The 26649-nt window shown below is 38.6% G+C and overlaps 1 protein-coding gene across 9 annotated transcripts in view; it reads right to left on the reverse strand.

Moving 5' to 3' along the window:
* Nucleotides 1-22259, reverse strand: part of LOC135217933 (nitrilase and fragile histidine triad fusion protein NitFhit-like) — a 293936-nt gene extending 271677 nt beyond the window's left edge. For 2 of the 9 annotated variants that reach the window (XM_064254032.1, XM_064254024.1), the window contains exons 1-2: nt 22041-22207; nt 21627-21910 (exon numbers count right to left, since the gene is read on the reverse strand). In XM_064254032.1, coding sequence (XP_064110102.1) covers nt 21627-21655 — 29 coding nt within the window. In that variant the 5' untranslated portion in view covers nt 21656-21910; nt 22041-22207. The other 7 variants (XM_064254035.1, XM_064254027.1, XM_064254025.1 and 4 more) reach the window with 6 other exon arrangements.
* Between the last annotated feature and the right edge of the window lie 4390 nt (nt 22260-26649).

A 26649-nucleotide genomic window follows, 5' to 3' on the forward strand; every position in this document is an offset into this window, starting at 1 on the left:
TTCGTCAGTTAAAAAGACTCCCTATCAAACTTGCGGTTAAAGGTAGTAACACCGATAAAATAGCGCCCCCTTTACAGCTATGCATCCCATAGGCTACAAAAATAAACCAAGTGAGATTATTAAAATTCGCTGCTTAAGTTGCGTCTCAGTAATGTACAAGATTGGGTTCCATTTTTTAAAAATTCTATCAGTCCCTCAAGTTTGTCTGATTTCAATCGTTGCATGTGAATAAGCTTTATTTTGTGGTTTCAAGGACTCACTAAGTGGGTGGTTTCGTATGAAGACTGAAAAGGAACCTCCTCGAGTAGTAGTAATAGTAGAGCGCATACATTTTCTCTGAAACAGCTCTCGTATCTCGTCTTGTCTTACGCAGACAGTTTTGTTTGCAAAGAAAAGTTAAAAGATGTTACAAGCCCAGTACAGCGAATCTCTTTCCATTAATTAGTGAGATTTTTCTTTACAGCCTTACTCCAATTAGTCAATTTCCTTGTGGTATGAAAAGTTCCATAATTTCGTTTCCATAGCTACAGAACAAACATGTAGTTTCATATTTTATTTATTTTCTTTTACTTTTATTTTAAAGGGACTTTTGGATTCATCGTCACTGTGAGCATTGGAATAAATCAAGCCTGTAATTTTTTTAATTTCCTTCTCGGGCACAAAACAAACCAGTCACATAAAAGCTACTTTTAAATAAACAATTTTATAAACAGTGACAGTATTATTTATCAACTTAGCTACAAAAGGTTAGGATGGCCTGTTTCAACTTGACTGGTAAACAGTAGAAAAATCCTTACGGGAAAAAGCATCATAATTACAAATGCTTATTTGATATACTTATTTTCATAGTTACATTAGTCTTCATATTACTTCTCTGATTTGTCCCTTAGGTTGTCTGTCCCTATAGCTTTCTGGACCATCCCAGCCCCCGATTTGCTAATATCCTTGGGTTTCTTTACCCTGGAATGATTCCAAAAATAGTCACAAATGTGGTTATCTAAGTACATGGCATGTAACTGTCCATTATGGTACAGTTTTACATAAATGTTTGCAGCTGATATCTATGAATACTACCAATGAGTGCACAAACCCATCTCTTACAAGGCATTTGGCCCTTGATTACTCAACTTTTATGTACAATTCCACTTATACAATCTGCATTTCAAATTGCAGTTAACTTCATCGTTCTTACATCCCTTTCACTATTTGGTAAATTACAGTTCCTCCTCTTCCGTTCCACAGATCTTCATGCTCCTAACACAACAGGTAATGCAGCTCCATCTGCCAGCTTCAGCCTACCATCTTTAATTTAGTCTTCCAGGTGGGCTATGTTAACATCCTCACAAATCACGACAGTGGTCAGTCACTCGCAGGAGTATACGTAGATACATGGAGACCACGCAATGGACCCTGGCGTATACTGGATGTGAAGCAAGAATCGTTGGGAGTGGGCGGGGCTTATCCAGCAGTATTATCCACTCAAAACATTAATGGCACCGCTTTGTTCGTGACGGGATTAGTATCCCTATCCCGTTGTTTTGTATATTATTACTGTTATCGGCGTGTTTTTGGTTTATGTGAACTTAGGTTGGCAGAAATGAGTAAATGAGCTAGGTATTGAAAGAAAAAAATAATGCTTAGAATAGTTTTATTAAATCATAAACATCCGACGGACATTGATTGTCAACAAACGAGGAGCTGAATTGAGTGGAGTCACTGACTATTTCCCATATTGTTATTTGAAAACTACCTTTTAGAAATATAATGATAAAAAAATGCAGGCATTCATTTCAACTTTTACCTTATTTTCCTCTATCTTTTAAACAATCTGAGAAAACAGCAATATGAGTCGGTTGTTATGATATAGGTACTTAATAAAGCTTTAACATATTAGCAATATAAGATATTAGTGTATATCAATGTAAACGAGAAAATATTTCACAAATCATAGCCATATTTTCATAATTTATTGTGCTATTCTTACTTTTGAACGAAATCTGTGTCTGTTCATAGTGATGCAGAGGAATTATGGTGCGAATGGCAAGATGTCAGCGATCATTCAATATGAATACAACAAATTTTCCACGTATATGAAAGTTTGATGAACTTTCCAATTTTGCCGTTGTAATTAGAAATAATGCAGTAATTCACAATATGTATAATTTCTTAATATTTTATGATGACAATTAAAACAACTTCAGTTATTTATTGGAGGATAACATAAGAAAATATAACGGCAACGAACGTAACCCCGTCATTAATAGTATTCCAGCACATTAACTATATTTTCATCCTATCGAGTTCAAAGATAGAAAATATAGTAGTCGATTTAGAGTAAAATTGACTTGAATCATTGCGCATTGAATTACTTTTGGGTAGGTAAGGCGATGACTCCTCCGTCCGTCAGAAACGTTATCCAACCATAGGCAAATACGTGGTCTCCCTCTCTTATTCCTCCAAGGGTCATCCTCCCTCAGTTCTTCCTCTACCATGGCTCCTTTAGCATGAAATTCTGCGGGGCCTTGTTCTTTACAAGCATATAGTTCTAGGATAAATGTCCTATTTTATGACACACAAATCACTTACCTCCATTTTTACATGCTTTTATTTAACTTGAACTTGACTTCTGCGTCTGTATTGGGTCAAAACTTTTAACTCAATTTTCGACCTGTTCCCTTTGTAATTTGGACTTGAAATTCTGCATTACTTAATGCCAGTGACAATACAACTATACATGATCAGTAGTTAGCTGTGACCCCTAGTGACCCTGCAGTGGCCACTCCCAGTATAATGATTTGTATGAACGGATTTTTCAAATCTTTGGCTCGACAGGATATCGCGTTCAGTTTCGTTAGCTACAATCATAAATCGGTGACAATTTCTGTCAAAGCTAAAATGCACAAAATAAAAAAGTATAAGATTTCTTTAGAAACATGCTTTTATTAAAATGCACTATAAAGTAAAAAAAAAAAATGAATAACATTTTGAGACATCAGGATTTTCTTTAAGAAAATCCTGGTGAGTCTCAAAAGATTAATTTTTTTTACTTTGTAGTGTATTTCAATAAAGGCATGTTTTAAAAGAGATTATAATTTTTCATCTTATACTTTTTAGTTTTGAGTCTTTTGACAGAAATTGTAACCGATTTATGATCGCAGCTAACGAAACTGAATGTGATATCCTGTCGAGCCAAAAAAGATTTGAAAAATCCGAAGAGTTATTAATTTATTCTGCCGAGCCAAAGAAGGTATAAAAAATCAGAAGAGTTTCTTACAAATCCTGATACTAGGATAGGCCACTGTAGGGTCACTAAGAGGTCACTGCTGACTACTGATCATGTAAAGTTGTCTTGTCACCGGTATTGAGTAATGCAAAATTTCAAGTTCATCGGACAAAGGGAACAGGTCGAAAATTGAGTTACAAGTTTTGGATGTCCCTGGGCCCTGGGATATCCCTACTATACTTCTTCACTGACTTCTGTTGTACCACTAGGCGCACTTGACAAACTGTTCCTTGACGAGTAAATTACAAAATCATCAAACTCTTTGCTGCATTCAGCCATTTCAATCCATTTACTGTGTCATCCTATATCTCTTCTTTAACTCTACCTCTGCAGCATACCATTATTTTAAGTCTAATCAAGGCATGATAGGAAAAACTTGCAGACCCTTGCCTGCTACTGAGTAAATAAGAACAATAGCCCATGCACTCATCCCTGGCTTTCTTTCAGTGACAGTGTCCATTTCGACATGTCTTTATCAAACTTGGGCAACCAAGGTCTTACAATGACACTAGAGGTGCTACTGCTCCCTACCTCTCTCTGGCAGTATCCTCTTCATTCTTGAGTTTCATTTCCGGAGGTTTTTCTTGATGTTACCTTTCTGCGTCCTCTGCTTTTTCTTCAAAAGCAGTCTACTTTTCTGCTACCTCTCTTTTCCTGTTACCCTGCATTGGCTAAATCTTCAGTCACTAAATTTCTTTGTGCCTTGTCTTTCCAATACTGTTTCATCGGCCAGTTCCATAAGTTTCTGAAGTTCTTTCACCATATTCACTTTCCTCCCACTCACTGTATAGGTACAAAAGAAAGAAAAAGAAAAAAATAACGTCAAATCATTGCCACCAAATAATCCTATCATGGTCCCATGCTCTGCCACAAGATGTGATAATTTAGCATTTGTCTTTTTATATGGTGTAATTAAAACGCTTACTAAAAATGATTTATGAAATATATTCAGTACTCTTCATGATGTGCTCTCACGTTTTACTGCATATAAAAATGTGGAGGTGGTCTGGTGAGGTTATTTTTTTGGCTCATTTTTATTCGTTTTTGAAACGGCTCCTCAGTCTCAGCTGCTGCTGAAATAAATCTCTCTAAATGAGAATTTGGCTTCTCCTCAGTACATCAGATGACGGGAATGGACCTGTGATAGGCTGCTTTGCGGATTGCCTGTTTTTTCTTCCTTGCCCAATCTCTATAAATAGTTGGTTCACGGTCCTTATTCGAACATATTTAGAGCCGCTCTGTTAGGATACTACCGGATGGAATCGTGTAATTCTCACTCACCCGAGCGGTCTGGAAACATCGTACAGTAACAGATTATGCAAAACTCTGAGACGATAAAGTCTGACTAAATTCTTAATAAAACTACTTAGAGAAAATAAGCAGCTGAATGAAATCAACATTTTGATAATCGTCCCAAAATACTATGAAGAATTTTCGTCTACTTTCAGAATTCCACAAAAAGGGGGAACAAACACTCATATGTATATATATATATATATATATATATATTATATATAGATATATTATAATCTATATATAGATATATATATATATAGCATATATATATGTGTGTGTGTGTGTGTGTGTGTGTGTGTGTGTGTGTGTGTGTTCCCCCTTTATGGAATTTTGAAAGTAGACGAAAATTCTCCTCCAGATCTCCCCAACCCTCATCTGCTTCCCCTACCAAGGGCAACATAACCTGCCAGCGTGAGAACGTAACAATTAACATACTTATCGACTGGCTGCTGCTTCGTTACGTTAATTCTCTAATTCTGTTATTTGATATTCTATCTCTCCCATTAATCTTATTTTCAAATGCTAAAAATTTATTATCCGAAGTCACTATACTATACCATGACTCATGCCCATAAATCAAAATACTACTAACCATTACCTTATAAATTTTAATTCTTATATGCACAGAACAATTGCTATTAATCGAAATATTTTTTAACGATTCCTATTGCCTGATGAGCCTTTTTTAATCTTTCCATAAATTCTGTGCCCAGAGAACCATCTAAATAAGTACCTAAATGTTTAAACTTATCCACTTGTTTTGCAACCATGCCTTCAATTAGATAATCTTGCGCATTTTTAATATTCATATTCATGACTCCACTATTAATAACCAAACCAACTTTTTCGACATCTTTTCTGGTCCCTCGCAGATAAAAACTATATCATCAGCATAATTCAAGTCAATAAGTTTCCCTTTTTCTCCCCAGAGCATACCTGCATCCGTTTCTCTTTTGACCGTTCTCATAATGTCATCCACGTAATCACACCAGACTTGACTTCAAATGGATCACTCAAACACCCATCAACCATCACTTTACAAGATGTGCCCTTATGCATGTTCATAACAACACCAACAAACCTTTCCGGTATTCCATAATGCCTCATGATTTTTCCCCTAATCTGTCTCGAAATACTATCAAAGACCTTTTCAAAATCAACAAAACAAAGACTAACGGAATTTCCACCTCATTAGCTTGCTTCATTAATTGCCCGACTATGGAGAGCTGATCACTGTAACCCCGCCCCTTTCTAAGACCGGCCTGTTGATCCCTCAGAGTAGGATACCCACAGCCACACACACATACATATATATATATATATATATATATATATATATATATATATATATATATATATATATATATATATATATATATATATCATCATCATCATCACATCATCAGCCGTTGTTAGTCTGTAAGGACAACGCTTTTTGCATAAATGTACAGATGTAGTTTTCTTGTCCGCGTTGCACCTCGTATCATTATATTAAACACTTTGCGGCTTTGCCGCCGACATTTCATTCATACCTATATGTTAACTCAGTGTAGCAAATAATATTCATGTAAATTAGCATGTCAAGAAACACGAATCCGGGTCGGATAGTGTCATTTTTGTGTCAGTGTCGGTCGCGCACTACAGATCCGTCCGCACACCTGCTTATAACTTGAGCTCACCTCTAGGAGCAAGAGCCCGTGCTGACACAAGGCCAGCTTAATCTCAAACAACAGCATATAATATCAGTACCTGTCTCTCTCTCTAAACCTCACCAGGCCACTGCAGGACAAAGGTCTCAGACATGTCCTTCAACCCTCGTCTGTTTGTGGTCTTTATGCTATTCTATACCCGCAAATTTTCTTAGCTCGTCAATACATCATCTTCTCTTCCTTCCCCTGCTTCGTGTGCAATCTCTAGTGACCCATTCTGTTATTCTTTTTGTGCATCTATTATTTGACATACTCATTCTAATTATGTCCTGCCCACGCCCATTTCTTTTTACTTATACATCCCGTGGAAATATATATATATATATATATATATATATATATATATATATATATATATATACATATATATAATATATAATGTATATATATATATATATATATATACACATTATATATTATATATAGTATATTTTATATATATATATATATATATATATATATATATTATATATATATATATATATATATATATATATATATATCCATATTTCCACGGGATACATAAGTAAGTAAAAAGAAATGGGCGTGGGCATTGTTATATCTCATATTACCATTGTTAATGCCGCCAAAATTGTCACCAGTACCCCTACTATAGGCGCCATTGGCACTGATGTCTCCATCATAACTACCATTGTCACTGCCATTATCACCGCCATTATCCCAAATATCCCCTTTAACACCACCGTGATCATCAAAATCCCCGTTAATACCAACATCACTGCCAGTATCCCCCATATCATTGGTATGCTCACCAATATCACCGCCAGTATTCCTACTAGTATCACTGAAGTGGCCATCATTTTTGCCAATATCACCGCTGGTATTCCCCATATTAACCTCTGTATCCTCAATTTCACTTATATCCGCATATGGAATAAAAACACCCGGTATCCCAACCATTATCCCACTACCTCCTGTATGGACCGATATCCTGTGTCTTCTACATGCAGGATGGCACAGCAAAAGTCTGCCGCCCAATGCAAACCCTTTTATCACCAAAAATGGTGCTATAAGTACTGTATCACCCAAAGTAAACAGCATTCTTATAAAACCTACGGTATTTAATCTATAGGCTTGCACGTCACATACCGTCTCTGTTGAGAGTTTCAGAGGGTATTGGGGGAACATGGACTGATAAAGGTCGTGGTCCATTAGATTAACTGACGCTCCTGTATCAGAATAAGATGCAGATACCGAAGAAGAGGAGGAGGGTTGGGAGAAAGTGAAAAAAATAAGCATGAAGGTCTGCAAAGAAGACATACGAGGATACGTGGAACGAAAGGAAGACTGGATACAGAAACAAGACCAGAAAGCGGGAGAGGAGCTGGAGGAAAGCGAGAAAGACCTCAAACAAGAGTCTAGAGACAACCCAAAACGAAGGACAGCAAGACCATCGATAGAAAAGAGAAAAATTCAGATTTCCCAAGAGAAAAAAAGAAGATTATAGAAAATAAGAAGTTACTAAAAGATCATCAATAAACCGATTCTGTGCAAGGTGAAATTGTTAACGTTTATTTGAGGGATCCTCAGAAGACGAACCACAAATAGGAAACTGCTTCAAGAAATTCTAAAAAGTGTTAACCTATGATCTTCAGCGCTGGAGCGATGCAGGACTTTGTGGAACGGAGAAGACCATATACCCAGAAGTCTCATTGGTTTCATAAGCAGTGCCAATGAGTAGAGGGAACTTGGAAGGCTCACTTACTGGTTACGCTAAACCTGCAATGATTTGGAACAGCGATGAAAGGCTTCCCAAATCCTCAAGAATCTCAACGGGAAAGCGTCCTTTAAGCCACACAAGGAGGAGGGTGAATGAACTAGCATCCTGCCTCCGTCTGTCTCCAAGGAAGGAAGAAGACCTCGAAACCCCGAGGGGAAAGCGCCCTTCAAGAGACACAAGGAGGAGGATGAACGAACTAGCACCCTGCCTCCGTCTGTCTAAGGAAGGAGGAAGAATTCGAAATTCCAACGGTAAAGCGCCCTTCGAGAAACACAAGGAGAAGGACGAACGAACTAACACCTGTCTCCAAGGAAGGCGGAAGAATTCGAAATCCCAACGGGAAAGCGCCCTTCAAGACACTGAAGGAGGAGGACTAACGAACTGTCTTCGTCTGTCTCCAAGGAAGGAGGAAGACTTCGAAATCCAGAAGAGACGAGTCGATGCTTCCGTCAGATTCTCAAACCAACCTACAGCTTCAAGCGTCTACTACTCAGCCTCGACAAGAGAGTCAGCCATCAGACACAACAAGGAATAAAAACAGAAGCTTCGGGAGGAGACCAAATGTCCGGTTCATACAAGGAACCCTTAAATGTGAACAAGAGGTACAAACAACCTATCAGATTACACTCCACCTACCAGCTGCTGTTGAAAACGAGGTTAAACATATTTATTTTGGGATCCTCCAAACGACATACAAGAAATGAAACCATTTTTCAAGAAATTATAAAATCTGAATATATATCTATTCAGAAATTCTGAATACATATAAATTCAGAGTTGGAGCGATGCAAGACAACAAGAACCCTTAAATGTGAACAAGAGGTACAAACAACCCATCAGAGGACACTCCACCTGCCAGCTGCTGTTGAAAACGAGGTTAGACAGATTTATTTTAGGATCCTCCAAAAGACCTACAAGAAATGAAACCATTTTTCAAGAAATTATAAATTCTGAATATATATCTATTCAGAAATTCTGAATACATATAAATTCAGAGTTGGAGAGATGCAAGACGACAAGAACCCTTAAATGTGAACAAAAGGTACAAACACCCCATCAGAGGACACTCCACCTGCCAGCTGCTGTTGAAAATGATCCTCCAAAAGACCTACAAGAAATGAAACCATTTTTCAAAAAATTATAAATTCTGAATATATATATATTCAGAAATTCTGAATACATATAAATTCAGAGTTGGAGCGATGCAAGACGACAAGAACTGCCTTCTTAGTTTTGGTGAGCAGCGCCAGTGAGCAGAGGGAAGGCGCTCATTGCTGGCTAAACAAAACCCCTCTGCAATGATCTGGCCCTGTGATGACACCCCAGCAGTGAGGCAGCAATGCCGACAAAAGCGCAAGGAGAGAGAGAGAGAGAGAGAGAGAGAGAGAGAGAGAGAGAGAGAGAGAGAGAGAGAATATATCTATTTTACTTAAGAGAACATACATGTATATATATATATATATATATATATATATATATATATATATATATATATATATATATATATATATATATATATATATATATATATATATATATATATATATATATATATATATATATATATATATATATATATATATACATATAGGAGTGGGGGAAGATTCTCCCAGATAGACTATTTCTTGTATAAAAGGATAAATCTGGTGGAGGTCAAGAACTGCAAAGTTATTCCAGGCGACCATGTAGCCCCCCAACACAGGCTGTATGTATGGACTTGAAGTTGAAAAGGGAAAGAAAAACCAAAGCTAAAGGGATAAGGAAAATTAAATGGTACGAATTACAGAAGGAAGGGGATAAGAAGAGAGAGTTTAAGAGGAGGGTTTTGGAGGATATTGATATAGGGATTGAAGATGTTCAAGAATGGTGGGCACGAAATGCAGCAGTAATAAGAAGGCATGGAAAGGAGCTGCTAGGAGAGACATCTGGTATCATATGGGAAGAAAAGGAGAGTTGGTGGTGGGATGAAGACATTGAGAAAGTAGTAAAAGATAAGAAGGAGGCAAAGAAAAGATGGGAAGAGTCACAGTCAGTGGAAGACAGAAATAGGTACAGAGAGAAAAACAAGGTGGTGAAAAAGGTGGTAGCCCAAGCTAAAGCAAAGTCGTATGATGATGTGTATAATGAGCTGGGGACAAAGGATGGATTAAAGAAGATGATCAAGCTATCAAAGGCTAGAAATAAGAGCACCAAAGATATAACACATATCAAACAAATAAAGGATCAAGAGGGTGTAGTGCTTAGAAAGGAGGAAGACATTGTGAAGAGATGGAAAGAATATTTCGAACAGTTGTTAAATGAAGAAAATAATAGACTAATAAGAGAGGATGGGCAAGTGAACATTGGCATGGTAATGAGGTTTTCTAGGCAAGAGGTACTAAATGCACTAAAGAAGATGAAGAATGGGAAGGCAACCGGACCAGACATGATCCCGGTGGAGGCATGGAAAGCATTAGGAGATGAAGGAGTGGATATACTGTACGATCTTATGATAAAGATCCTTGAACAGGAAAAGATACCAAATGAGTGGCGTGGGAGTATATTGATCCCAATTTTTAAAGGGAAAGGCGATGTCCAAGAGTGTGGTAATTATAGGGGCATTAAATTGATGTCCCACACTTTGAAGATACTGGAAAGGATGATAGATGCTAGACTGAGAGAAGAAGTACAAATAGGTAAGGAGCAGATGGGATTTATGAAGGGAAGGGGAACAACAGATGGTATATTTTGTCTGAGGCAAATAATGGAGAAATTCGGGGAAAGACAAAGGGACCTACATATGGTATTCATTGACCTTGAAAAGGCTTATGACCGAGTCCCGAGACAAGAGGTATGACCTTACAGACCTTACAGACCTTACATCTTGTTCGGGTTGCCCCAGGTCCCTCAGTGTGAGGCACCTCTAATGTCTACCAGACATTAGAGGTGCCTCACACTGAGGGACCTGGGGCAACCCGAACAAGATGTAAGGTCTGTAAGGTCTGGAGGAGCCTGAGGGAGAAGATGGTGCCAGAGAAGTATGTGCGATTGATACAAGAGATGTACCGGAATGTATTTACCAGAGTGAGGAGCAGTGTTGGGGAGACAGAAGGTTTTGAGGTGAGAGTAGGATTACACCAGGGGTCGGCTCTGAGCCCATTTATCTTTAACATAGTGATGGATGTTATAATAGAGGAAGTAAGGGAGACAGTACCATGGAACATATTGTATGCGGATGATATTGTTCTGTGTGCAGAGAGCAGGGAAGATCTGGAAGTGAAACTGGAAAGATGGAGACAAGTACTGGAGGACAGAGGAATGAGAATAAGTAGATCCAAGACAGAATATATGTGTACCACCACTGAGGTGGATGATAGAGAAAGTATTCAGCTTGGTGGAGAGCAAATAAGGAGAGTTGATAAGTTTAAGTATTTGGGATCTTTTGTTAACGCTGGAGGAAGTATGGAAGAAGAAGTAAAACATCGGGTACAGGCAGGCTGGAACAACTGGAGAGCAGCCTCGGGAGTTCTTTGTGACAAAAGAGTGCCGCTTAGGTTAAAAGGAAAATTTCACAAGACGGTGGTAAGAACAGCAATGCTGTATGGTACGGAAACAGCAAGCATGAGAAAAGCAGAGCAGAAGAAGATGGATGTGGCAGAAATGAGAATGCTTAGGTGGATGTCTGGGGTAACAAGAGTGGATAGGATCAGAAATGACTACATAAAGGGGTCAACTAAGGTGGTGGAAGTATCAAAGAAAGTGCAGGAGGGGAGGCTGAGATGGTATGGACACCTGTTGAGGAGAGATGAGGACCACGCTGGGAGACATACTATGGGGGTGGAGGTGCAAGGAAGAAGAACAAGAGGGAGACCAAGAAAGAGATGGAAGGACTGTGTGAGAGGAGACTTAAATGAGAAGGGAATTGATGAGGCAGAAGCACAAGATAGAAATAGATGGAATCGGCTCATCCGAAACGGCGACCCCATATAAAAATGGGAACAAGCTGGGAAGAAGAAGAAGAAGAAGATATATATATGTATATATATATACTATATATATATATATATATATATATATAAATATATGATATTAATATATATAGAGTGTGTGTGTGTATGTATATATAAATGAGAAAATATTTGCATGCTGGTTTGTTTGTTTGTATGAACGCTATGCAAATCCGCATTTCTTGACCAACTTTGATGAGACTTTAAATATAAAGTCAATATCAAACCGGGAAAGGTCTCCTGGTGAAAACAGAATTAAAATCAGACCATTAGGTCAAGGGGGAGGGGGATGTTGGAAGTGGGTGAAATGTAAAAATAACCAAAACCGACAGATATCAGAGTCTAATCCATAGTTTTCGAGGTCGCTGGGATGATTATTGACACTCTGGATGCTTTTTAAGTCCAAATTCAACCTAGATAGGAATGAGGGGGAGGGGAAATTATATAAGAAAATACTGGAATACACACACACATACACACACACACACACATATATATATATATATATATATATATATATATATATATATATATATATGTATATATATATATATATATATATATATATAAATGATACTATTATATAAAATATTACACAACAATTTGCTGTCAAAATTAAAATTTCTGCAAAAAAGTACCAAAAGATGAATATAAAAAAAAAAACTCTTGAGGGCAAAGGAAATTATCTTAGACCTCCAATTAAACATTCTTGTAGACCAACCTCCAATGATCCAGAGGGCACTGCATATACCGGGCACGTGCACGGAACCATGCACTGCATACCACACACATACCCTAAGCTCAAACGGGTTCATAGGGCACGTGGGTGGACGGGCGGGAGGTCTCGAACCAACCCCTCAGTGCAATATCAGTTCTCTATGTGATAAGGGTATCGGGTGGTATCATCGATACTCTCTTGATAGACTCTTTATATAAGGGTCCGATACCTCTACTGTAGCCCACTACAGGATTAAGAATAGAACATAGAATTTAGGCCAAAGGCCAAGTGCTGGGAACTATGAGTTCATTCAGCACTGAATCGGAAACTGGCAATGAATCAATTGTTAGTAGATGGTAGAAAGCAAGATGGAAGAAATAAAATAGGTACGGAGGTACAGTAAATGAACGAAAGGGGTTGCAGCTAGGGGGCCGAAGTCACTCTGCAAAGAAAACCTTAAGTAATGCCTATGTTGCGCCACATGAGGTGCACTGAAGGCATACGGTATCTCTAACATTCAAGGTTGAACTGATGCGACCCGTTGTCGGAAAAGTGTTTTTATACATTCTCGAGAACTGACTTTTAATGTCTGCTTTAGTCTTCCTCGCATGCACCTTCTTGGGCGACTGCCTATTCCCTAAACTCTTGTGTGGTGAATTGTTATAGCTTTCAACTATGTCCTGCAGAACGTCGATCTATTTCAATGTGTTATTATGTCTATGGTATCTGTATATTTGGTTTTTAATGGTTCTTATTACCCTTTCAGCTATAGAAGCTTTAATTTCCCGTGAGTAGACGCTATATAACAACACGTTCCTACTTTTTAGATATTTCCTCACATGTTTGTCATAATATTCCCTACCTTCGTCGCTATTCAGACGGGACAATCCTGAAAAATCGCTAGATTCTAGAGGCACTTTCAGAGCATCGCTCAATGTGACACAGTCTTTTTTTTCAGAGGGGGGACGCGTAAATACCTCGAAAATTGGTCGGTGAAGAATAGCAGATATTTATAACCTTCATTGTGTGGAGTGAGTTTTGACATGTCGGCCAGATCTGGGTGACGAATTTATAGTCACTGGCTTCGAGAAAACAGTCGTCCAGTACAAATAATAGACCTTTTCCATCCTCCATTCCTCTTTCTGTGTAATCGAATGGGTTTAGTATCTCTTTAGATACTTTGAATTTAGCAATTATGGTGTGATGTCTTTCCAGAGGGTGTTCATTCACCCCACAATATAAAATACAGTGAAAGTTGGCCTCATACATTTCAATTATATTTTGACACAAGATCGATTTTCCACTGTTGCTGAAACCTGCTATGATAGTTCGTGCAGGAATGGCGGAAAGGTTTAAGTAAAGATTTCTCCCTGGAAGGGACCCTTTTCCATGGTTACAGTTAATATGCTACTGAGCAGATGCAATGTTTACCTGAGCATATATACAGGTGAGGGTTGTAGAGAAATGAATTTGGGTGTGAAATGTTTTTATTTATTATAATTTTTTTTATATACAGGTGCAGGTTGTAGAGAACTGAATTTGATTGTGCGTTGATTTTCGTGCGTTATAATTTTTTCATACATTCACAATAACTTAAACTATAAATTCATTGATAAATTTGTATATACAGGCACACATTTTAGTGTGTGACACGTCTACTCAGACCGAGCCGACTTTTCTTAGCAGGGGGAAGGAAACATCAACTTCGCCTAAGAATTTGCGAGGGCAGTTATCGGATGCTGCTGCTGCTGCTTAACGTCCAATTTGCTCTCCACTCTCTGTCTTTTGGAACAACCTTTTATCTTGAGGAAGCAGTGTGAAGGATTGGGGGGATGAAAGTCATAAGGTTGGGCGAAGGCTTTGGATGTGCTCGCCACGGCTGGTGGCGGTGGTGGTGGCGGCGGCGGGGGTGTCATGATCTCCTCATCTTCTTCGTCAACTCCTTCCTCTCCCCCCGCTCGTTCATTTACCGGGATCTGATGGTGACCGTAAACGAGGGATTTATAAGGGGTGATGTAATACCTCTTATCTTCTAAAAGACATAGAGCTACCTTCCTCTGTCGGGTGTGACACATCGTTCCTCCCACTATCTGCAAATTGTGAACTGTGGTGTAGCTAAGTGATCTCATTATTCTCAATTACATTTCAGTACTGGCTATGACTAATAGTCATTTGGCGACATCTTTGAATCCCTTTAAAGTGTTACACAGACAGTTTTGCGTTTCATATGAATAAACTTTGGGTTTTACACCAATGAACTCTCTGATAAGTTTGACGCCTGTTTCAACTTTGACGAGTCCGAGTTCCCCCTTGCGCATGTGTTCATACACTTCGTGAGTTTTGGGAAAGTTGCTTAAATCCAAATACAGTTCAAGTACATCCTTCAATTCGCGTGCGATGTTGTCAGTCTCCAGGGAGTAGATCAAACTGTCAGTGGCAGTGTAAAGGAACTTAACTCTATCACCATACAGTTTTTGAAGGACGTCATAATGGAACTTGTAGATCTTGTCCTCAGCCAGGTCCAGTATGCTGAACCCAACATAGATAGCGGATTCCACTGTAACGGTCCTCTGCAGTGATTCATAATGTATCATTGATTGTTCAATCTTTCAAAGGACTTGTATGTGTGCTTAGACACATTTCTAAGTAGTGAGTGTTCATCGGTGGTGACAACTATCCTGGTGGAATAGTTCAAAGGGTTTTTAATGATCACGCCAAAAAGACCGTCCATCAAGATTTTGATGGTGTTTCTCTTTTCAAGGACTGATTCTTTCGCTCTCCTCTCCGCATTCTCTGTGATGTATTCCCTTAAATAAAATCCTTGTTTGAACTTGTAAACTTTTCTTATCACATCGACTTCTGGACTGAGTCTTATTAATGTTCGCAATAGGGGAAGGCAAATTAAGTGGTTTTGCATTGGCAAGTGTGTGCCTACCAGTTTGACATTTTTTTTAGGGAGCCGCACATTAAACTTTTCCAATAGGCTTTTAGTGTAAGGGGATAGATCCTGGAGGGTTACGTTCATGTGATGTATAGCTAGAGGGAACTCATCCGTCTTGAGGGCGACATCATCCCTAACCTTCTCAGCACTGAGGAGGATGAAATAATCGTGTTCTCCCTGCGAATTGATGAATATGATAGTGTTGGCAGTAAACCTCTCTAGTTTGGTGGGGAGAGCTCCGTTATTTCATCCAAAGACATTTTATATCTGCTCATCACCATAGGATAAAGACTGGTAAAATTAACGTACACTATATATGATTGTCGGTCGCCAGCTTTAAATTGTGGGTTTAACTCGGGGTTGTTCACTATGGCGTGCCTTTGGCTTAGACTTCAGAAACCACCTATGATGTTGTTAACGATCAGTTGGTAAGTTTCCCCATTGGAAATTAGGGGGAGGCATGCTCGCAAAGTGTGGAGAAAAGCGTCTGGTGAGAGGCAGGTAGATGTTAAATAGTAAACTGGGTCCAGTCCAAACTGCATATAAGCAGCCTTCCTCAGAGCTAAGTAAACATCCCCCAATGATCCCACGTCCATGAGAAGGTATAAAACGGTGTAATCCAGTAAGTTAAGACAGTTTGCAGCGTTCCACACTTTACAGACGTGTTCATATCCTTCACAGGGTATGCTTTCCCCTGTCAGTGAGGAATTGGAACACACTGGGAGGGATGCCTGATTTTTGCAACACTTTGAAACCTGTGATGTAGTCATAAGGGTAGTACTGTTTACCTGTGCTCAAAACTAGTTTGGTGCACTCGTCGGGATATTTAGATAACATCCAGCATGTGATTTCCAACGCTCCTTTCTGCTTGATGTGACTCAACGTAAGATTGGAAAGTGATCCTCTGATCATGTGGGCACTGTCCATCAATCTAATGTTGCCAGTTTTAAGTGAATAAAATGTGCCTCCATCACATTTCAAGACTCCGTCGGTATGTGGTGTGCGTGATGCTGCACTTTGACAGTGTTATTGGTGAACTTAATGTTGCAACTTTTGCACTGTGTAGCCTGTTCAAACTGGCAGGTTGTTTCAGAGGTCATGCTGATTTTGTATGCCACCATCGTCTCACGTATCCTGGCCAAATCTTCGACTATTTTTATCAGAAAATCGATGACGCAATATTCACCTACACCTACTCTGTGCATACAGTATTCATCGCTTACGCTGTCGACAATTGCGTAACAATATCCTTTCTGCTTTGACACAACACTCTGGTCTTCATCCGCAGCAGGCTGTCTGTTGTATGCTTCAAAATCTAAGAGAGTATGTGCATGGTTTTATTCAGTGCTTTTGCTTTTTCAAACTCTTTAAATTGGTCGGGCTCTGAGTATATAACTGTGGTTCAGGTCGAACAACTTCGGGTGTGGGCATCGCATATGGCGGGGGTATTAAACAAGGTTAGACAGTGATAACACATGCCACCTGTGTATTCTCTCCTTGTTGTCTTTACCCCGTGGCAGAATGCCTTCACGTAGGCGAACATGTCTTTGATGAGTGCGAGGTGATCATCTGTGATTAGCAGTAGCGTAACCAGTCAGGGACATGACGTGTTACCCCCCTTTCTAGCGAGATGCGCAGTCTATCGTTTTTTCTGATGTTTTCCCATGACCAGTTCACACAATTTGTACACATAGATGTTAAGGTTGTTGTCTTTTCCCAATGCCTTGAAGGAGTCGCTATTCAGTGGCATGTCGGGTGTGTGTTTGATGTTGATCTGATTTGTCCTTATCCAGTTTTTCACATCCCTGGTGAGGTTTTTACCTGGTGTGTTTTGGTTTTTCCTGAGTAGCACATATGCTTCTAGCCCTGTAATGATGCAGTTGTACCCAGATTCGATGTTGACAACTTGGCTGCCGCCCCTGATTCCCGCGGGATACTCTTTTAAAGCTTGCTTTGTTCACCATTTCTTGCCGTGAGATGTTGATTTGTACACTGTGTAGCGACATGGTGTGCCAACCTGAACCCTCGCTTAAGTTGAGCCTGTCTTCAAGGTTGCTCACCACGTATTCAATAGCTTCATTTAGTGATTCGTACACTGTGTCCACCAATGTTAGCACAGGTGGCGTATTAGTGTAAAAAGAACCCATTTCACAGGTGGTACCACTGCCACCCACCACTCTGCCTGGTGATGATGATGCACAGGTATAACATGACAGGATTTATACCCCTCTCCTGGAGTGTTCGCTTTTCTTCCTCGGCAAGCTGCGTTCTGTTAATTCTTAGCACCATTGTAACGTCAATGTGTGTTCCTACTGTGGTTGAATAAGTGATAGTACTCGCAATTCGGTTGGCCTTCTCTCCTTCCCTGTTAAGCAGCATCTGCTGTTGTTTGGCACCTCCTACATGACAGTGACCTCCTCTTGGCAATGTTTCCCTTGCATTTTCCCCATTCGGTAGAGCTGTGACAGCGTTCACAGTGGAACCTGCAAAAATTAGGAATAAAAAGTAGAGAGTTTATTCAAAATAAACTAATTGTTTTATATGTAAATGTGGCGGTGACAATGTACATTTTTTTACTGTTAGTCACATCTCAACAAGCTTCTAAATAAAAAGAATTATTCTCAACATCCTGCGGAGTGGCGCTCCTTGCTGTACCTCCTGTTAAGGATTGTCCTGGGTCAGGTCTGTTTGCTCCTCTTCTTTCAACGTCGACAGCAAACTCAGCAGTCCTCTGGCTAGTCTGAGCCTTCGGTGCTGTATATATATGCCACAGTAAAGGAAAATAAATGGAGCTGTCACTCGTAGTTTCATCGCCGCTGTTGCTGGTGGAATTACCCATGTCTGCTTGTGGAGATGCTGTGGAGTAGAACAGCCTGTTGGCAAACTGATGTGGGTCTTGCTGCTGCTGTTTGACCTTATGTAGCGGCGGTAGCAATTGTAAATGTCTTTTCACATCAGGTTTCAGGGATTAACTAACACCAGCAAAACCTGCGGAATTATCAGTGCATGTGTGGGCAGGCAGTTACAATCGCCTATTTATCGCCCTTGTATGAGGTTTTGCTAAAGCCGTATATTGTGTCGTGTGTGTGTGTGTGTGTGTGTTAAGTGTATGAGACTGGACATGGAGACTGATTATCGAGCTGTGATAGTCATTTCGTGTTGTGTGTCTCGTGTGAATATGTACCGACACAATATGACATGTTGTGCACCTGGCTTTGAGTCACAGAGAAACGGTGACTGTTGTGGGTGCTTATCATATGACATGTTGTGCACCTGGCAGTGAGTAATGGAGAAAAGCGGTGACTGTTGTTGGTGCTTATTAGTTGCTTATCTGAATTTGAATGGAGTTTAGAAATCTTTTCGCATGCATACTATCATGTGATATGACATGTTGCGCACCTGGCCGTGAGTCATGAAGAAAGTCAGGTTAAGGAAGTTATAATTTATTTTGCTCGTATTCATATCTTTTCATATACTCACTCACGTGGGTTAGGTTAGGTTAAGGGACTTAGAATTTGTTCCTCATATTCATATTTTTCATATACTCATGTAGGTTAGGTTAGGTTAAGGGACTTAGAATTTTTTCCCTCATATTCATATCTATGTGAAATGGCAGTATTTTGTCCAAAGGATATATCTTTAGCCAAAATAGGGTTGGGTATTTCATGTGGGTTAGGTTAGGTTAGTTTAGGTTAAGGGACTTAGAATTCATATCTGTGTGAAATGGTTTTTTTTATTCACCCATAGAGTATATCTTGAGTCAATAGGTAGGATTGGGTTAGGTTAGGTGGGGTTAGGTTAGGTTAAGGGACTTAGAATTTTTTCACTCATATTCATATTTATGTGAAATGGTGGCTATTTCATCCATATTGTATATCTTGAGCCAAAATGGGGTTGGGTATTTTCAAAGGGTCGTGAAATGGTGATTTTTTCATCCGTAGAGTATATCTTGAGCCAAAATGGGGTTGGGTATTTTCAAGGGGTCGAGCGAAGCCACGGTTCTCCTATCCGAAGAGTTATTCATGAGCCATTCTGGGTTCTTTTCTGAACTAGTGTGAAATATTTGGTGGTTTTCCAGTGGAGTCGTTAATGGCCAACGCACATGAAGTTAAGATAAAGGCAAACTTATGGGGTTTATTGCCTGTGAGCTGAATTGTGGGCTGAGGTTGAGCCAAAATGGGGTTTTTTTCCCTACTCATGTCTCAGCACTAACACTCAAAGGTGAACAATTGTCAAATTGTTGCTTGTCATTCAGGTTATTGACCTTATTTGTTTCCACTTTAGTATGTCAATCCGTACATATATCCAGTGCCTTTCATATATATATATATATATATATATATATATATATATATATATATATATATATATGATAGATATATATCTATCTATATATATATATATATATATATATATATATATATATATATATATATATATATAGATATATATATGTGAATTAATTTGCATTTACTTAGAATCTTTTCAAGTTTTATTGTTGTTTAGCAATTGTGAATTAATTTCAAATTTTCAATTATTGCCTAACACTTTTGAATTTTGATTGAATTAATTTTCTTGAATTTTATGATAAATTAATTTTGATTTAATTTTACTTAATTGATTCAAGAATTAATTAAAATTTACTTTGTTTCCAAGTAACAGTAATTATCCTGATATTGTGAATTTCACTTATAAATTTATTTTGAGTTTAATAATAAATTTTTGTATTTAAAATTATTATAAGTATTTCATTTCTAACCAGTATATTTGCATATGATTATGATTAGTTTAGGTAGAAACATAGAGTGGTAATTGATCTGCTTTCCTTCAATTAACTTGAAGTGACTTAGAACCAGGGAAGTACTTCGACTTCTGAAATCAGGGAAATACTTAGACTTTTAAAGTTGTTGATGGAGTGATGCCCTTTGATTGATTTAATTACTTACAAGATTACCTCACACCTGTTTTGATGAACTTAGTCTGATTTTCTGCAATACTGGTAAGTTGTTAAGGGATCACTGTTGCCTTTAGAGTATTCAGTCGTTTAATACCTGTGATGAGGGTTCAGGTGTCTGGCTTTTGTGAGGTAACAGTAAATGAATGGTAAGTGTAGCAACCAAATACTTGGCACTTCGTCATAATATATATATATCTATATATATATATATATATATATATATATATAATTCATATATATCTATATATATATATATATATATATATATATATATATATATATATATATATCTGTCTTTTTATATAACTGCACTCCAGTTGCACATGTTATTATAATATGACATTCACCATACACTAACAAGCACAATGTAAAACGAGATTATTTTACATTTAGCTTGTATTGTTTGTGTATGGTGAATGTCATATTATAATAACATGTGCAACTGGAGTGCAGTTATATAAAAAAACAGAGCCTTGAATTTTCGTATATTTACAGGGTGTGTAGAGTTGGTTATAGAATATGTAAATCATTTGGGGAGGTTTGTTTATTTATTTAATTTTTTTTTGTAATTTTACCCTAATTCTCAATAACTCTGCAGTAGATCCGTGATGGTCTCGGTAACAGAAATTGAAACTCCTCCAAGCTTGCAACAGAAGGTCGCAAAGTCGCATAACTGATGCACATTTGTAAATCTCTAACCCTTTAACAGAACGTGACAAAAACTCCCCAGTAATCATATTGATGAGAACAAATCAAAGCTATAACTAAGTTTTGGATTCCTTTTTTTTTTTTTTTTTTTGCTTCATGTATGAAATATTAGTGTGAACTGCGTTGTGAGATCTGCATGATAGTAAAATCAATGGGAGAGGGCTAAAATCTGAGCCATTCAGGCCCCTCAATGATGGACTGACTTTTATATCTTCGGCAAAATATCGCACCAATAGATAAGAAATACTCAAAGCAGCCAACAGAAGCCGAAAAAGCGGGCCACTCACCTCGCGTGCCAGAGTGCATAAGGCAGCATCCTGCTCTCCGTCTTTTCCTCTTCCTCCCACCGAATCAGTGTAGAAGCGTAGGAGGGCTATGTTTCAAGAACCATCAACGAACATAAAGAGGAACTAATTTTTGTTTTACTTTTCATTTATTTGCATGTAATCCTTGTTCATGCCAACATGAGTCAGTTGATAGTGAACTTAAATTTATAAAGGCTTAATGACTTTTGTTTTCCAATTGTAGGTGCTAACGCTTAATTTTCAAGTTATCTGTTCTTATAATGTTTCTTTTCAGCCACCATTAGGTTAAACAGATATTAATAATGATAATAATAATAATAATAATAATAATAATAATAATAATAATAATAATAATAATAATAATAATAATAATAATAATAATAATTCTTTACTTACATATTTTCACTGAATTATTATTAATCACTTTATTTGATAATATCACTCCCACTCAACAGTGTCAACACGCGTGTGCTCACTTCAGGCATTAGGTTAATCTTCTATTTTGCGTTAAAAACAGAACGGTCGACTAATGCCAGAAGTGGAAAAGTAAAGCATGTGACAGACAGTACCTCTTGTCGCTGCTTGCTCATCCTGATGAAAAACCTGGGGCTCAAAACCGAACGTCAGCTATGACAATTAAAACTCGGCCGTCCTCTGATGTGGATATTCGAGACAGACTACGTGTTTAGAATTACAATTCAGGCACGAAAGCCAAACCCCTGTGCATTCATACAGCCAAAAAACAATTATTGTTAAACCTGAGGCTGCAGTTATGGCTTTATAACTAATTGTTGTTTTTTCATTGCTGCAAAATAACATAATCTAGATAGAATCATATTATCTTATTAATTTTAAATGAATGACCAGCGTTTGCAAGCGCTTGTAATAAATTTACCCCGAGAGCGCTGTTTTTTGTGCAAAGGCCAGTTGCGTGATCAGCAAAAAGAAAGGAACTTGCCAAGGTCCTTAATGAACAAAGGAGAAGTAGGAAAGGTGAGCGGGGCTCTGATCTAGAGAGAGTCTCCTCTTAGGAAAGACAAAACGGAATACTTAAGAAAACTGCGTAACGAAAATATGGAAAGAATGTCTGTTTATTGAGAAGTAAAAATAGCAGAAAGTCCACTAAACCAGCGTTTCAAGAATGAATGGTCTTTAGTTATTTTGTTTACAGATGCGAAACAGATCTGCAGTTCGAGAAACCATATTTGATGTGGACCAGATAATGAATGAGGACCGGTTAACTTCAAGTGTGAATCAGTCTGCTTGAAAAGCACTTGGATATGGCGTAACCAGACGGAAACCTTGGATATCGGACGAGACCTGGATGCGATAAAGGCTAGATATAAGCCCGAGGTAAATGTAGACGATTCTAGGGAGGAGATGAAGGCAATGCAGAAGGTATACACCAAGTATGGAAGGAAAGATGAAAGACCAATTAGAGATATGAGTGAATACCAATTGTGGACAAACAGACTAATGAAATATTATGAAAGACGCATTGCAGAGATGATTTCAGGTGAATCTGAAATGATAATCATGTAATAACTAGACTGTTTTGAAGACTATAGAATAAGGGAGCAAAACCTGATGATTGGGAACCGGAAGTCAAAGCTAAGGTAACAAACAAAGGTGACCAGACTGAATTTGGTAACTCTAGGGCGTTATGAAAATATTAAGTGCGCTCATTCTCGATAGGTTTGCCGAATAAATGATGCAAAAATATTAGAGAAGAAGCTGGTTTTAGAAAAGGCAGTAGTTGCACAGATTCAGTGTTTAGGGTAAATAGTAAAGGACGGGCTGTTAAGCACAGTTCTTCCGAGCGCAGAACATGTTTTCAGACTTGTGCCAGAAAGTCCAAAGGATCAATAAATTGCTTGGTCAATCTAAGTAAGTAAACTCAGGTAAAAGTAAGTTTTTGGTAAGTTCAATCAACCTAATGAGAACTCAGAATAAATTAAAATAAGGCCATAAATATTCCAGGTAAGGTCAATTAGGCCAAGGAATTCAAGTAATTTTTGACCAGGTTAAAGTCAAGTTAAGGCAAATTGGTAAATAAGCAGGCAGGCCAAAGTTTGGGAAATGGGTAAACCAATGACCGCTAGTTATATTCTTGGAAGTAAATTTGTACGTTGTTAAAATTCGTGCCATTTCCTAACATGTGCTCCAACGACAAAGGGAACAGATGGTCACTTCAGTTCTTTGGTTGTGTCCCGACAGATACTGAATGGATATGGGGGCCAGGATTAGGTGAAACAAGGAGGAGGACATAAGAACCAAATCTCTCGCATGTCATCAAGTTATAACACGACACTAAACCAAATAACTTTGAAGTCGAAACTGGAGCGTGTAGAGATGACTGTCTACCATGCTGTCTGAATTTGCAGTAGCTCGAAAAACATGTGCCAGGTAAACAGTTCTTGTCACTCACTTAATCAATTTCTTTACTGATTTGAAAGAACAGTTAAACCTCCATATCTTTTCAATTAATCTAACTGTATATAGTAAAGTAATCAAATTTTAAATGCTAAGTAAAAATCATCAAAGTACATACAAGGATGGATTTGAGTACCATCTGATTGAGGGGTAGAGGGCGAGGGTTAAAGACAATTTTGACCTATTTAGTAATTTTAATTTCAATGTGATGAATAAATGATATGAGGATTCATAATTAGAGTGGCTGGTTTTACATGTTATTCTCCTAGCTTTCACTGCCTTCCATTCATCAGCAACCTTTTGAGGATCAGTTCGATCACTTTCACAGCTAGCAACCTTAGACAATGTAAATGTTTTCCTTTTGTTCGGTTTCGCAGATGAGTTTTTGATAGCTTCGGCCTTTCACTTTTACATACTGAAGGTGGTATTGTAAAGACAACATGTTCGCAATATTTTATGTTTATCATTAATTTGTCATTTTTCTACTTTGTATCATTCTGTGTAGAGAATTCTCAGGCATTTCCACCAATATAATAATCATGTACGTATGTGCACAGATTGCGTTTGTAAATATTCATGTATAAGTGTTGGTAAAGAAACACAAATTCTCTATCTGCAAGCTTGGATCTCTGTAGACCCAACTCGGGTGCTACATATCCGTCCACACCTGTCTATGTCATCTGTAATGAAATCATCAGTACCCAGATGCCTGCCTCTCTGTCTAGTCCTCACAACTGGTGACCTACCGGATTGGACGGTGACTCAGTGGTTTTGGCTCCCGCCATATACAGACTCACTATGGCCGCTCACCTTCAGAAAACCTTGAACAGAACCACACAGCGTTACAGTCTATAAACACTCTGTTTTTTTTTCCATCTGTCCATCCGCCTGTGGTGTTTGCGCATGGTAACACTGCCTCCTATTTCGAATATTAACGGTGTAATTCGCATACAGTAAATTATTAAAACACTTTTCAGTTGCAAATGTACACCAAGATATCCCTTTATTTACCTAAAACTTACACATAGTATAACTATTTAAAGCCCGAGACGTAGTGTTACCATGTGCAACCACCACAGGCAGATGGACAGATAGAAAAAAACAGAGTACTATAGGTCTCTGAGAGCTCTTGCCGCAGTTGACACCGACGCCACTAATGGACTTACTACGGCATACCTTCCCCAGGTGTGTTCAGGAGTCTTTCGAACAGTTTGGCCCCGCCATTTACGACACATGTCGACCATACTCAGAGTCATTACCGGACCCACACGACAACTAATCTTCATTCTGATGAACCCAACACCATTAACAGACTAAACACGGCGCTTTTGTGTTTTGGTGTAAGTGAGACAGACACGATGCCGGATTCCGTGGTGCACAGTTCCTATGAGGAAACCCAAATCCTTCAGAATACCATCACATCCACGAGAGTATTGGTTACCCAATCCATCAAACTGCCGTCCTTCTCTCGGCAAAACACGGTATCATGGTTCCTGTGGATGGAGGTCCATTATAGAGCAGCAGACATAGATGAGGGAGTCAAGGCTAACGTCGTCGTGAGGAAGTTATCAGCCGAATCAACCCATGGTTAGATGCACAGAATGGCCAGATAGATTACGGGGAGCTGAAGAAGAAGCTCGTCAGGATGTACTCCCTTTCTATTCCTGTGAGGGCCGCCTGTGTCCTCAACCTCAACCTCATCACCCAACCTCTAGGTAACACAGAACCCAAAGTCATTGGGTCAACATGGAATTTCAAACTGAAGACTAATGCTAGTGGCAACCCTACAAAGTACAAACCAGGTTAGTTGCACAAGGATTTGCACAAAGATATGGCTTTGACTGCATGGAAACCAACTCGCCTGTGATCAAAAGAAAACCCATTTGGTTGATGCTCGCTGTGGGAGTGGAGAAGGAACTGAGGTGTGAACATGTCGATTTAATATCTGCCTACATCAACAGTGATATCAAGGAAGAAGTATACCTGGAACAACCGGAGGGTTTTGATATTGACAAGAATAGGGTGTAATGCAAGCTGAAGAAGTGCCTTTACAATCTGAAACAATCAGGGAAAGAATGGTACCATAAGATCAAGAAAACCTTTATAGACATGAAGTTCAACCCGTCAGTTGATGACCCTTGCCTATTCTATCATCAAGAAAGGAAAGTGTTTGTTGAACTTTATGTGGATGACATTGCCGTGTGGGGAAAGAAAGAAGATATTGATTGGTTTAAGAAAAGGTTGAGCCAACAAGTTGAAATACGAAAGCTGGGAGAAATAACTGATTTCTTATCACTGAGAATATTGCGAAAGGATGAGCACACCATAAGCATTGACCAGTGTGCTTATATCGATCAGATATTGGAGCAGCATTTGTCTGAATGCAGAGGAAAACAGCCCTCTGAGTCCAGATGTATTCTCTGCCAACAATGAGCCAGATGCAGACGCTGATAGTCATGAATATCGAAGAGCCATAGGTATGTTGCTATACGTTGCAAATGGGACAAGACCTGACTTGAGTTTTGCTGTCAGTTATCTTAGTCAATTCTTGGCTAACCACAAGTGAAAGCAA

The sequence above is a fragment of the Macrobrachium nipponense genome, chromosome 9 (genome assembly GCF_015104395.2).
Source record: "Macrobrachium nipponense isolate FS-2020 chromosome 9, ASM1510439v2, whole genome shotgun sequence".
NCBI lineage: Eukaryota > Metazoa > Arthropoda > Malacostraca > Decapoda > Palaemonidae > Macrobrachium > Macrobrachium nipponense.